Source organism: Falco cherrug, chromosome 14 (genome assembly GCF_023634085.1).
Source record: "Falco cherrug isolate bFalChe1 chromosome 14, bFalChe1.pri, whole genome shotgun sequence".
Lineage (NCBI taxonomy): Eukaryota > Metazoa > Chordata > Aves > Falconiformes > Falconidae > Falco > Falco cherrug.
In genome coordinates, this window is record NC_073710.1 from 1,797,758 (window position 1) to 1,809,788 (window position 12,031).

Consider the following 12,031-nt stretch of genomic DNA (forward strand, 5'->3'; position numbering starts at 1 on the left):
TTGCTCTTTGCTCTAGCTCACGTTTTGGAGATTTAGGAGTGTTTAGCAGCAAGGTGCTGCAGAGGCTGGTGTGGAGGTGTGTCATTGCTGTCCTGTGTTTTTATGGCACCGTAAAAAGGGTGCCAGCCTCTTCTCTCCTTGTAAAAGCCCTCAGAGCCCTAAAATCAGTTTAGGATGGGACACTGGCTGCAAGCCCGGGTGTCCAAAACACAGAAAGATCTGCAGAGGTTTCAGTCTGTGCCGGTGATGTTGCCCACATTGACTATGAACTGCGGTGTTGCTCTGAGTGTCTGGCAGGACCTCAGGAAAGAGATGGAGAGAGACAATCCTATTTTCTGGAGACTTGGGGGATAAAAAAAAAAAAAAAAAAAAAAAGCCTTTCATTAATTATCCTGGCACATTGGGAAGTTTTTTCCACCTTCCCTTGTCTGTGGCTCATCCTTTGCAGTTGCTTGGCTGCCCCTTCTCCACTGCTGCTATTTAAGGGCCTCCCTGTTGTACTCCCCAGGCCAGGTCATCCCAGCCAAAAGCACGTTTCATGTCAGCTTTGGATTGCAACCCGAGCACGGAGCCAAGGCTGCCTCTCCCTGCGCAGGATGTGGCCACGGGGCCTTGCAAAATCGCTGCTGGAGAGGGAGGCTTCACTTTCCACTCCCCAGGCTTTGTTTTCTCTGAAGATCCCAGATCACTCGCCCCTCCCTGGGCTTGGAAATGTTTGCACCAGCAACCAGCTCAGGCTTTGGGTTGTGTGGGGTGGGTTTTTTCTGCAGATCTACCTGTTTCATGTTGGCAGCTTTAGCCCTGCGATGGAGGGGTGGGGGCAGCAGTGCTGGCGACCTCCCCAAACCCTCTGCCAGTCTCATCCATCCTCCCGGTGTCAGAAGTGAGACCGCCTGGGTGGAGCAGCTCCTGCGGCGCTGGCCAAGCAGTTTGAGGAGCTGCAGTTCAGCTCATGCTGATGGTTGTCTGAGGTTTCCTTCCTTGTGGATGATCTAAAAATAGCAGGCTGGATGGCGTAGATCCTAACGGCTGCTGTGGCCCCTGTTAGCTATCTGGAAGAGCAGCTTGGCTTCACTTACTCGGGCGTAATGTTTGAAGAGTCTGGCTCTCCCTGCGTTAGGCAGATCAGCTGGAGCTGGAGCTCCCGTTGCCCCGGTGCAGGGCAGCTTGCCCCCACAGAGGTCCTGATGGGCTCTGGCTTCCTCACCTACTCTCCTCTTCCTCATAATGCACCAGAAAATTGTTTCTTTGGAAATTTATTTGGGGCTGAGCTTTGCAGGGTCGTTGGCTTTTACCCAAAGGCAGATGTTTCTGGGGAGGGGAAAAGGAGCCGTTTGTTGGCCTCGGACATTTAGTGTGGCCCCAGTCTCGTCTGGCTCTGACCACCCAGGGCTGAGACTGGATCGGCTGCTGGGCTCTGGCTCCCAGGGGAGCTGAGGGGTCACAGCTGGGCCAGGACCCTCCTGGATTACGCCTGGAAAAGCAGAGGCTCCTGGGAAAGACTTTTTGTCAGAGGGTTGTTTGAGGGAGGGTTTTTTTTTTTTGGAACGGGAGGGTGGCTGGTGGAAGTCCCTACATCTGTGCGTGGTCCCAGAGTACTGATGTACAGTGAGAACCCAAACTCTGCCCTGCAGGCTGATGCATTTGTGAGCGCAGCCCTTCACAGGCAAAAATCACAAGGTGCTGGCACTGAAGAGAGGGTGTACCACTTTCTGGGGTCACTGGTTTTGTATTGGGATGTATGGCAGTGTTCCCCAAGCACACCTCCCTGGCTAGCATGCCTTAGCTCAGACAGTGGGATGCTATTGCACCATTGGAGGGGATGCTGCAGGGTACCAGTGCATCTCCCCAGGGTTAAAACTGTCCCTTCCCTTCATCCCGCTTTAGACCGAGATGCCATCGGAACTGGCAGTGGGAGGAGAGCTGCTGAGCCATCTCAGGTCTGCTTCTCTCTTACCTCTGAGGCCCATCCAAGCATGCAGTTGGTGGCTTTGCAGGTAAACGAGCATGGACACCCCTTAAAATCCTTGAGCTCGCAGCAGGTTTCTGTGCTGCGCTCTCTTGTCTTACCACTCCAGGCTTTGCCACCTGAGCGGTGCAGGCAGGAGGGGAGGTGGAAGGGGCTAGTGCCCCCGTGGTCTTCCCCCTGCTTCCTTTTGCTCCCTTTCTTTCCCTCAGGATGTGTTTATGCAGTTGTTTCCCTGCCATTGAGTTTGGTTTCCTTCAGATGCTGGTTGATTAGTCAGGAAAGCCGTGTCCCACTTCCGCAGCCCGTTCCCAGCTCCAGTTTTTATTTAGCCGCTTTGTTCTCCAGTTACGTAAGGTCAGCTGCCCTTGACGCCTTCTCCAAACACAATGAGCTGGGGCCAGCCCAGCTCAGCACCGCCTGGGAGACCCGACATCTCCTCTCCTCACCCGCTCCGGCTGCCCTGGGAGAGGGTGGCTGGGTGCTGACCTCCATGGCTCTCTCCTTGGTTGTTTTCTGCCCGCTTTTCAGGGACAAGGTCTGCAGGGCTGTGCCCAAGAGCTTCTCAGTCTTCAGGGTGATGGTGCAAATGCCTGTCTGGTTTGTATGATGGGAACCCAGCTGCCTGCTTTGCTTTGGGAGTGTTTTGCCAACCCTGTAGATATTGGGAGAAGTAGCAGATGGCCCAAGAGTGCTTATCACCAAGGCCTGCAGGTCAAGGGAGGTGATTCTTCCCTGTACTCCGCTCTGGTCAGAACCCCCCTGCAGTGCTGCTTCCAGCTCTGGGGTCCTCAGCACAGGAGAGACGTGGCCCTGTTGGAGCCGGTCCAGAGGAGGCCACACAGATGGTCCGAGAGCTGGAGCATCTCTCCTGTGAGGACAGGCTGAGAGAGTTGGGGCTCTTCAGCCTGGAGAGACAGCTCTGGGGAGACCTTATTGTGGCCTTCCAATGCTTAAAGGGGGCTTATAAGAAAGATGGGGACAGACTTCCTAGCAGGGCCTGTTGCAATAGGACAAGGGACAATGGCTTTAAACTGAAAATGGGGAGGTTCAGACTAGATACAAGGAAGAAATGTTTTCCAGTGAGGATGGTGAAGCAGTGGCACAGGTTGCCCAGAGAGGTGGTCGATGCCCTGTCCCTGGAAACATTCAAAGACAGGTTGGACGGGGCTGCAAGCAACCAGATCTGACTAAAGGTGTCCCTGCTCATTGCAGGGGGGCTGGACTGATTGACTTTTAAAGACCCCTTCCAACCCAAACTGCCCCATGATTCTGTGATGGCATAGGTGCAAGCCCTCCAGCCTAGTCTCCAGCTCTGCTCTGCATGAAAGGAGAAAGCCCCCTTCAAGAGGATGCTGATACCATCTGCTGCCTTGTACAGGGTTACTCTTGCACACATCTCTTCCTTCCTTTCTCCGCAGCTTTGTAAGAAGCGGTTACGACCCTTTGTTTCACAGGAGGTGCTTTCCTCTCCAGCTCAGCCCAGTCTCTCCCGCCTGACTTCCTGCCAGAGACGGTGGGGATGGTGACGTACCCTCTGAGCATGCCATGCTATAGGATGTTTACCGGGAGGCTTGCTCCATATGTGGGTGTGCTAATGCACCTGAGGTCATTGGTTTCCACCGGCAGTCTGTGGGTATCCCAGGAGTTGGTGGATTGCTCTGGAGGGGGCTGCTGAAAGTTCTGAGAAATGTGGTCTGTTGAGTTCAGACTTGCTGTATCCCCACCGGAGAGCGTGCAGCGCTCCAGAGCCTGGACCAAACACAAGATTTTCTGCAATAGGGATTTCTTGTCAACATTTTTTTGAGGGATTTTGTTTCAGTGAACCAAACCACTCCCTTTACGTTGTCTGTCGCTTCATTTGTATAATCGTAGATCTGCAGAGGTGGCAGTGTAGGACAAGGTCCCACCTCCAGACGGTCTGGAAACTATTAGTGCAGCCTCTGAAGACACCAGGCGAGAGTCTGTAGGGTGCAGGGGGTCCATGAAAGGTAGGAAGGTGAAGGTGGCCCCTTGTCAGATGGCTCAGATTTGCTAAACTGGCATTTCCAGTGATAGGGGAGGATAGATGGGAACCCCCTCCTTATTCATCCTCTCCACAAAATGCAAGGAGACAGCCAACATCACACCATGGACTGCTTGCTCTCAAAGGAGTCAGTTTCCAACAGCTTTGACAAGATCAGGAGTGCAACAGCAGGGAGTGGAGGAGCCAGGCAGGCAAGAGAGGAGAGACTGTTGCTCCCGAGTGCTCTGAGCTCAGCGCCCTGGTTCCTGATGGTTGGTGACTCTGCCATCTCCTTCCCTGCTGGCATGGAGCTGTTCAGGAGGATTGACTTTCAAAACCACTCTTCTGTCTCTTGAAGAGGAGGGGAATTAGAAGAAAAAGGTCGTGTGTTTCTTTTCCTGGATGCTCTGCAACAGTGGTGCTGGGATGCTGTGGAAAAGCCCAGGAGAGACCATTCAGACTGTAGCCATAACTCACCTGGCATGCCTTCAGGCATCGATCCCTCCAGAAATGGTTAGAGCACACGGCTGGCCGGAAAGGTTGGGGATTCCCGAGCAAAAGCTGAGATTACGGGTCTGTAGGGCTGACGCAGAATCTGATGCTGCAGATAAGATCGCCTCTAGCCAAGCACCCCCAGTGTAGTTACTTTGCTGAGCTGCCTCAGTTTCCCCCGGACGTTGCAAGGAATTTGGAGGGTGGAGTGAGGAATGAAATGAAAACAATTAAACTAGCAAAATTAATATTGGTGCAGAAATGGCCTGGCAGAGCCTGTTGGGGCTCGTTCTTGCTTGCAGGTTATCTTCTGTATGCTTCACCTTTCCATGCAGTAGCCTCAGCCTGCTCTAAACTCACCACTGAGCTTAACTGCTCCTCTTTTGCAGCTCTGCTGGCTATTCTGTCCTCCTGTGCGCTGTGTGAGCTATACCCCTGCTGCATTTTTGCTTATTGATTTACCTTAACGAAGAAAAACGAGCCAGCAGTGGACTGCTAACCTTGCTAGGAAACCCATCAGCATTATCATTGCCTGCTGCCTTCTTCCAAGACAGGCACAAGCACAGACCCTGCGTCGAGTGGGGGGATGCAGAGGATCAGTGCAGCGAAAGTCTTATTTGGCATCAAAATACGTACCCTGGCCCATCTGGGGACCCCCTTTCTGGCGAGATGCTGAAGTCTCAGTAATTGCAAACCCATGGCTCTTCAGCCAGGTAGGAAGGGGAGAAGCATCTGTGCGCCCAGGCAGCCCTGCAAAAGCAGGCTGAGCACAGCCCGTGGCCATGCAATCCATAATTTCAGTGGGTTTATTTCCTCAGCAGCATCCTGCGCTCTGGAGAGGGGCGAGTGGAGGTTTTGCAGAGCCCAGCTCAGCTGCCGACACGTTTGCATCTGTTTCTAGCTACACCCTGCGCTGCGTTTTGAGGGGGGGGGGGGGGATGGATGGATGGATTTGCCTTTTTTACAGCTCTATTTTTATCCCACTCCTCGAGGCTTCGCCGCCCTGTGTTTGCAAAAGCGAAAATTCAAAACATCCTGGGGAAGGCTGCCGGGTGGGAGACGCCACGCAGATTCCCACGTCGCCGCCTGGGGTTCTGCCGAGCCCCATCTGGCAGCGCTGACTCCCACGCCGCTGGCACCCGAGCCGAGCCCCACGCAGGATGAGGGCTCACGGACCAGCTCCGGCTGCCGCTGGGCTGCTCCCAGAGGAGCCGAGGGTGATCCTTCTCCAGGCTGAGGTGGAAACACGATGCCCCAGGGAAGGCACTGGGGTGGGAAGGATACTTGGCCCCGCCAGCTCTTAGTTTACCCTCCCTATATCCAAGCTGAAATTGCTTCAATTAGGGATTGCGGTAAATCATTTTAGCTAAACCACCACAAATACCCTTGTGGATACTCTTTAAACAGCTTAGCCAGCTTTAGCCTGCTTCGGAAAGGAATCAATTCTGGTCCAATGTTATTTAAATTTGGTTTAAATGGAGTTAAGCAAGTCCACACCGGTTTTAATTAAGACCAGTTTGAAACCAATTACGGTAAATTAGTGGAAGTTGTCTTTTATGCCAGGGTAAAGTTTGGCACTTTGTGGCTGAGGTAGGAAAATCCAGCTTTGTGCCGGAGTCTGCTGGGCCCCCCTGGAACAATCTGGGGACACTTTGGCCACCGTAGGTCTCGAGACAGCTCAGCCCATCAAGCAGCCAGACAGCCTGAATGTTCCAGGCTGCTATACAATATATATTTATAAGGGCCTTAATATAGATCCCTAATTGCCTGTCATGGTTGATTTATAGCGTGGCCATGTGAGCGATGGGGATGGCACGAACCACCGGGGAGCGCTTGGGGATGCACCAGGGCTTTTGGCAGGTGTTCGCCACACTCCGCTCAAGCTAACACCCATGGGTGAGGGGGCAGATGCCGGTGCTGACTTAGGTGATCTAAGAAGCCCGCTTGTGTCCCTGGCTTTACCCCAGGAGACAAGAAGCTTGCCTCAGGAAAGGATTTGTTAGCCCAGCATCCTGGGCTACAGGAGGATGCTCTGTGTAGTCACTGAGAAAGGGCCGGGCTGGCTGGCTGGCGCAGTTTCCACGTGCCTTTGGTAGCCTGTTTCTACTGACTTTTTTTCACTGCTCTGATGTTCCTCTGAGCCCAAAATTCCCATTTGTTCCTATTATAGTGGATATCTGGGCTGAGTTTCGTCATTCGTCTGAGCAGGGATCTTTCTTCTTCCAGCTCCCTCCTCCATACCAGATTTTTTAAACAGGCAGCAGAGCCGTGACGTGCCACCAGCCCCGTTCTGGGTACGTTAACAGCCGATCTGGCAGGTTACAGATCTGCAAAGTCTCACTTCAGGGAAAGGGGGGAGAGGTGCAAACTTCAATTAATTAAGCCACAGTTTTCTTAACACTTCTCTCTGCTTGTCTCTCGTGCTTCGTAGAAACACTTGACAAGCTGCTCCTACGGTTCTGTCGAGCTGAGGATGCCGCTGTGCTGAGCTGTAACCCACGGGGCAGCGAGCCGAGCTCTGGGCTGTGCTGGGAAGGGTTAGCAATGGCAAACAAGGTGCCAGCCACTTCCTAGACATCCTGTAAACACAGAGCAAATGGGAAGCTTGGAGGATTGGGAGGTTTTGCAGGAGAGATGTTTTGCCTGCTTGGAAGAAGTACTGCCCTTTTAAACTCTGGCTGAGATTTAGGTTGAGCTTTTTGCAGCCTGGGAGACTCCTACACGCTGGTTTCTCAGCCCTGGCATTACCCCTGGAGAGCACTGACAAGGCTGCTCCGGCACAGTGTGCCAGGGTGGAAACCTTCCTTAGGGACACACAGGCGTAGCTGCTGGATGCTGGGTGGGCAAGGGATGGAGAAATGATCCCCTTCGAGTTTGGTCTCGATGCTCCTAGAGGCAAAGGATGATGAAGCAGCTCCCTTGGGCATGCAGACTGACACATCGCACCTTCCTCTCCAAAAAAAACCAGGGGTAAGACTTGTTTTGGCCATGTCTGTGTCTCAGTCCCTCCTTGTTCCCAGATCGCTGACCCACTGCCTGGCTTCCTCCAGGCTGGGCAGGAGCGTCGGAGGTTCAGGAGTGAGTCAATGGATGAAAATGGCAGGACTGGAGGCTGGAGGCTGATTGTCCTGCAATCGCAGCCGGGTTCTGATCTCCGAGGAGATTCTGGCTTTTGGATACTCAGCTGACCCAACGGGTCCTTCTGAGTATCCAGTCTGAGATGCAGGAGATGCTGCACCCCTTCGGGAGTGCGGAGCTGAGGATGTTCTGGCTGGTGTGTCTTGCACCGACATTTCCAGCCACGCAGCTCCCAGGCTTTGTCCTGTGCACGTTGCTGCTGGCACCCCAGCGAGAGAAGTGCTGAACCTTGCAGGGAGGAGAAAAGTTGCTGCCTCCGGGTTTTCCCTTGGGATGTGTTTTAGGATATGTAATGGTTTGGGCTGCCACTGGAAGGCATGTGAGGTAGGGTACTGTAGCTGGCTTTGCTGTGTGAGGGAGCACTGGGCAGGAGCACTGCTGTGCTGTGCAACAGTGCGACCCGTGACATTGTGGGGGCCAGAGACATGATTTTTGGGGTCTTGAGAAGGGAAAAAATCCATATGAGACCTTCCTCCGGACAAGCTACGATGCTGGGGCATTACTAGCGGGTGGGGATGAAGGTGTGATGTCCTGCCTGCTGCTAGCCCTTGGTTTGCAGCACAGCTCTGGTATGGAAGCCTTGGCACTGCTGACAAACCAGGCAAAACACATCACTTTTGCAGCTTTGGAAGACAGTTTCTATGTGCTCTTCACCTCCCCTCCCCACCAGAAAGAAAACCAGTGCTTGCTTTTGAGGCTCTACCTGTGGTACAGGCTTGAGACATGAGGCTGAGCTGCGGGCAGGCGCGGTGGGAAGGCAGAGCTGCTCCGTGTCACCTTGCCCAGACCGTGTCTCTCCTCAACCCGCTTTCAAGTGGTGCTGAGCAGCTGTAGTGATGACACGTGGGGCACGGCTGTATTTTCAAGCTGGGTACTCCCTGCCTTCGAACAAACGCACCTTTGTTTTGGAGCGCATCAGCTCAGCTAGATTTTTTTTTTTTTTTTTTTTATGCCCAGATCATCTTCCCCGCAGCTGAGGGGAAACACGATGCTGCAGCGAACACTTGTGCTCTGGGCGATGCCTGCTTCAAAGCCTGGTTTGGGGTTTCAGATGTACCAAGTGGGGGGTGAACACGCAGCTCCAGCGGGCAGGAGACACCAGGTTCTGGTCCAGATGACCTTGTATTTCATTTTCCATTTTCTTTGGCTGTCTCTGTTCTCTTGGATGCTAAATCCAAACTAGAGGTAGCTGCCCTGCCTGTATCTCTGTGTATCACTGGGACAGGCAGGATGGAAAACAGCCCCGTGGCTTTTACATCAGCTTTCCTGAGCTTTGGTGGCTTGATTGTGCCTTTAATTGGCTGCTCCATGCTCTGCTGAGTCTTGGTAGAAGCAGACAACATAGATAAATCAAACTCTTTAGGTTTCTGTCAGTGATCTGATGGAAATACTGGCTATTCTCAGGACGGGGGGAATAGCCTTGGGGTGCTCGCGTGTGCCAGCTTCTCTCCTTACCGTGGTTAGACATGGTCTTTCCAAAGGAGAAATTAAGGGAGAGAGCTCCCCTTGTTGCAAAGTCGCCTTTAAAATGCTCTCTCCAAACATTTGCTTTGAGCGTTGTCCTGCTAAATAAACCATCTCCCCTGTCATTTCACTGTGGGAAAAGCAATCTTTACTTGCCAGCTCCCTGCATTTGTGGGTTTGAAGGGACATTTTTTCTAAAGCTTTCTGTGTACCCTGAGCTGGGAGATGCCCCTTTGCCAGCCCTCCCTGGCTACCCGCCCTGCACATAGCCTCGGACCCAGTTAGGATGTCTTACCAAGCGGGTGCCGCAGCAGCGAGAGCCGCCTGCAGCAGCAGCCCACACACCTTACAACCTGGAGCATCATTTGCTGCTAAACGAGCAATAGGAGCCCATCAAGAGTGAATTTCTGGCCCTGAGAGTGTGCGGAGGGGGATGCCAGCAGCTTGGCAGAGGCTGTGAGCAGCAGCTTGCCAGCTCCAGGTGCCCTGCGCAACAAGAGGGTGTGGAGCATCCCTTCCTTGTACAGCTGGAAATCCTCCGGTCCTAAACAAAGTGCCTAAGGAGGAAACACAGAAGAGCCTTGCAGGCCTGGCAGTGCATTGGGTCTGGGTACGTCGCAGCACACCTAGGCTCTCTTAAGCCTGCCATCTCTCCTTGCTATCTCTCCTCTCTCTGCTTTCCCACCCTTCCCCTTCCCTCCAGCCAGGCACTTCCCGTACCGTCCCTGCTCAGAGTCCAGCCACTCTCATTACCTGTAATTTTTTGCCTTTGAGACTTGGAAGTGTGACCTGTAATAGGTGGTGCCTCAAAACAAAGCCTTGTTTGCCTTCTGGGCAGACCCAGCACTTGCCGGAGCTCCCGCTGGGTCTGGAGGGACCAGAAGGATGCTCCTGAATGCTCCAGGCTGGAGGGCCCACAGCTCCTTCGTGCCAGTCCCCCTTCCCTAGCTTTCAGCTTCTTTTGTTATAAAGGGTCTTTGCAAACAGAGAACAAAAGAAAACCCTGGGTTTTGGTGCAGTCTGTAGTCCTGGAGCTGTGCTGTGGTTTGACCGGTACTTTTTGCTAGCCCCGGGGCACGCTGTATGTCACACTGTTGCACCAAGCGGCTCCTGCTCAGGAGAAATCATGTCACCGAGCATAAACTGGTGGCTGTGCCATGACCCAGGGCTGTATGTGTGTGTCTGCCGCTGCGTGCAGGCTCGGGGCGTCTGTGGGGCTGGATTCAAGGCTCTTCGGCTCACCAGCAGCCTGGGGTTTGGGATGAGTGTACATGCCGTAGCCAAGGCGATGGGGATTGCTTATTGATCTAGAGCCTCAGGCACCCCTTCTTTTATCAGCTACTGAAGCTGAATGGCTCTGGGATGATCTCCCAAAAAGCCCGTTTCACTGCCATATGCTGCCTCACGGGTTGGGACCACCACAGGACGCTTTCCCCTGGGTTGGAGAGAGCTGCGGCAGGGCTGGCTCTGCTTGGACCAAGCAAATATGGTTGTATGAGGCTTGGAGATCTTCTCATGCCCCAGCCTTCCTCTGCCAAGCGCTGTGACTGTATTTTGGGTGTCTGCTCTCTGATTGAGACTGCTTCGGCAGGAGGGCCCTGGCTGCTCTAATTTGCTCTCCCCTTCCCCTGCCTCCCCAGGTACAAAAGGCTTGGAGTGCTCGCCCTCCACCCCCACTATGAACTCCTACTTCTACAAGTTCATGATCAACCTGCTCAAGCGCTTCAGCAGCGAACGGAAACTCCTGGATACCAGAGGAGCTTTCATTATCAGGTCAGAGCCCCCCAGCAGCCTCACTGAAGCCCCCAAGCACCCCTGGGCAGAGTGGGATGGGGATGATGAAGTCAAGCAGCTCAAGCGCTGTGCTCCCTCGCAGCTAAAACCATTTCCACGAGCCTCCCTCACTCGCCAGCAGATGGTTTCAGGGCAAACTGGTTTTGCCTTTCACGTGTTGAGGCACCATATTCCTTGCTCCCATCCCCGAAAGCAAAGTAGCTCCTTATTAAACAGCGTTGTCAGAGCCCGTTTCATTAAGAAACAACTAGACCAGCCAGAGCATGAAGACAGGCTTGCACTCGGGGTGCCAAGTGAATCGCTCCACCCGGCTTGGCGAGATGTTCACCCAGCAAATGCCTCATCCCCCAAAGCTGTGTGTTTCCGTGTGTGGAGCTGGAAGGTTTTGCTTTGGCTTTTTAAGGAGCTGTGGCAGAGGCTGGGAAGCCTGGGAAGTGTTGTGGCAGCTGGCAGGGCATTATCTTTAATGCAATGAAATCTGGGGCAAGGGACACCATTTCCTCAGCTCCCTGGGAAATAATGGGCTTAATGGTTGAGGTGAGGTGGAGAAATCGGTGAGGAGCTTGGTGGGAGGAGCAGGAAGGAGCCTGGGTTTTTCTCCCTTGCTTTCAGGGAGGTGGCATCAAAACGAACGTGGGGAGAGCGTGAAACCCAACTTCAGAGATGCCTCTCCAAAGGCGGAGGGGTGGACGAGGTACTGGTGGGGGGGTCCTGTCGCTGTGATTGGGAAATAAATTGTGCAGAGCTCTCAAAATCTGCTAAGCTGAGCTGGATGTTGAGCTGTACCAGCTTGGGCAGCAGTTTGTGCCAATGTCTCGGGCAGCCTGAGAGCTCACCGAAAAGCTGCTGCTGGATTCAGCCCATGAGCAATGAATGTTGAGGCAAAGCACAGCAGGTTGCAAAAATGTTGAAGCATGGGCAGGGCAGGGTTGCAGCTGCTGTTTGGGCTGCGGGGCAAGGATTTCAGAGGTTTCCCCCCACTTACATTACATTAATGTAATATATTACCTTTCCCGCCCGCCGCCCCCCAAAAAAGAAATCTAGCTGTGCATATGGAGTGGTTTGGGTTTTTTTCTTTTGATAGGAGTGTTTTGGTTTTGGGGTTTTTTTTCTTCTGATAGGAGTCTGGAAATGTTGAGTTTAATCATCCGGGGATTTAAGGATAGGGCAGA

General features: G+C 53.4%; 1 protein-coding gene across 1 annotated transcript in view; it reads left to right on the top strand.

Moving 5' to 3' along the window:
- Window positions 1-12,031, top strand: part of VAC14 (VAC14 component of PIKFYVE complex) — a 64,482-nt gene that overhangs the window by 31,207 nt on the left and 21,244 nt on the right. The window contains exon 14 of the mRNA XM_055726449.1: window positions 10,706-10,838. Within this exon, the coding sequence (XP_055582424.1) occupies window positions 10,706-10,838 (133 nt within the window). The remainder of the gene's footprint in view (window positions 1-10,705; window positions 10,839-12,031) is intronic.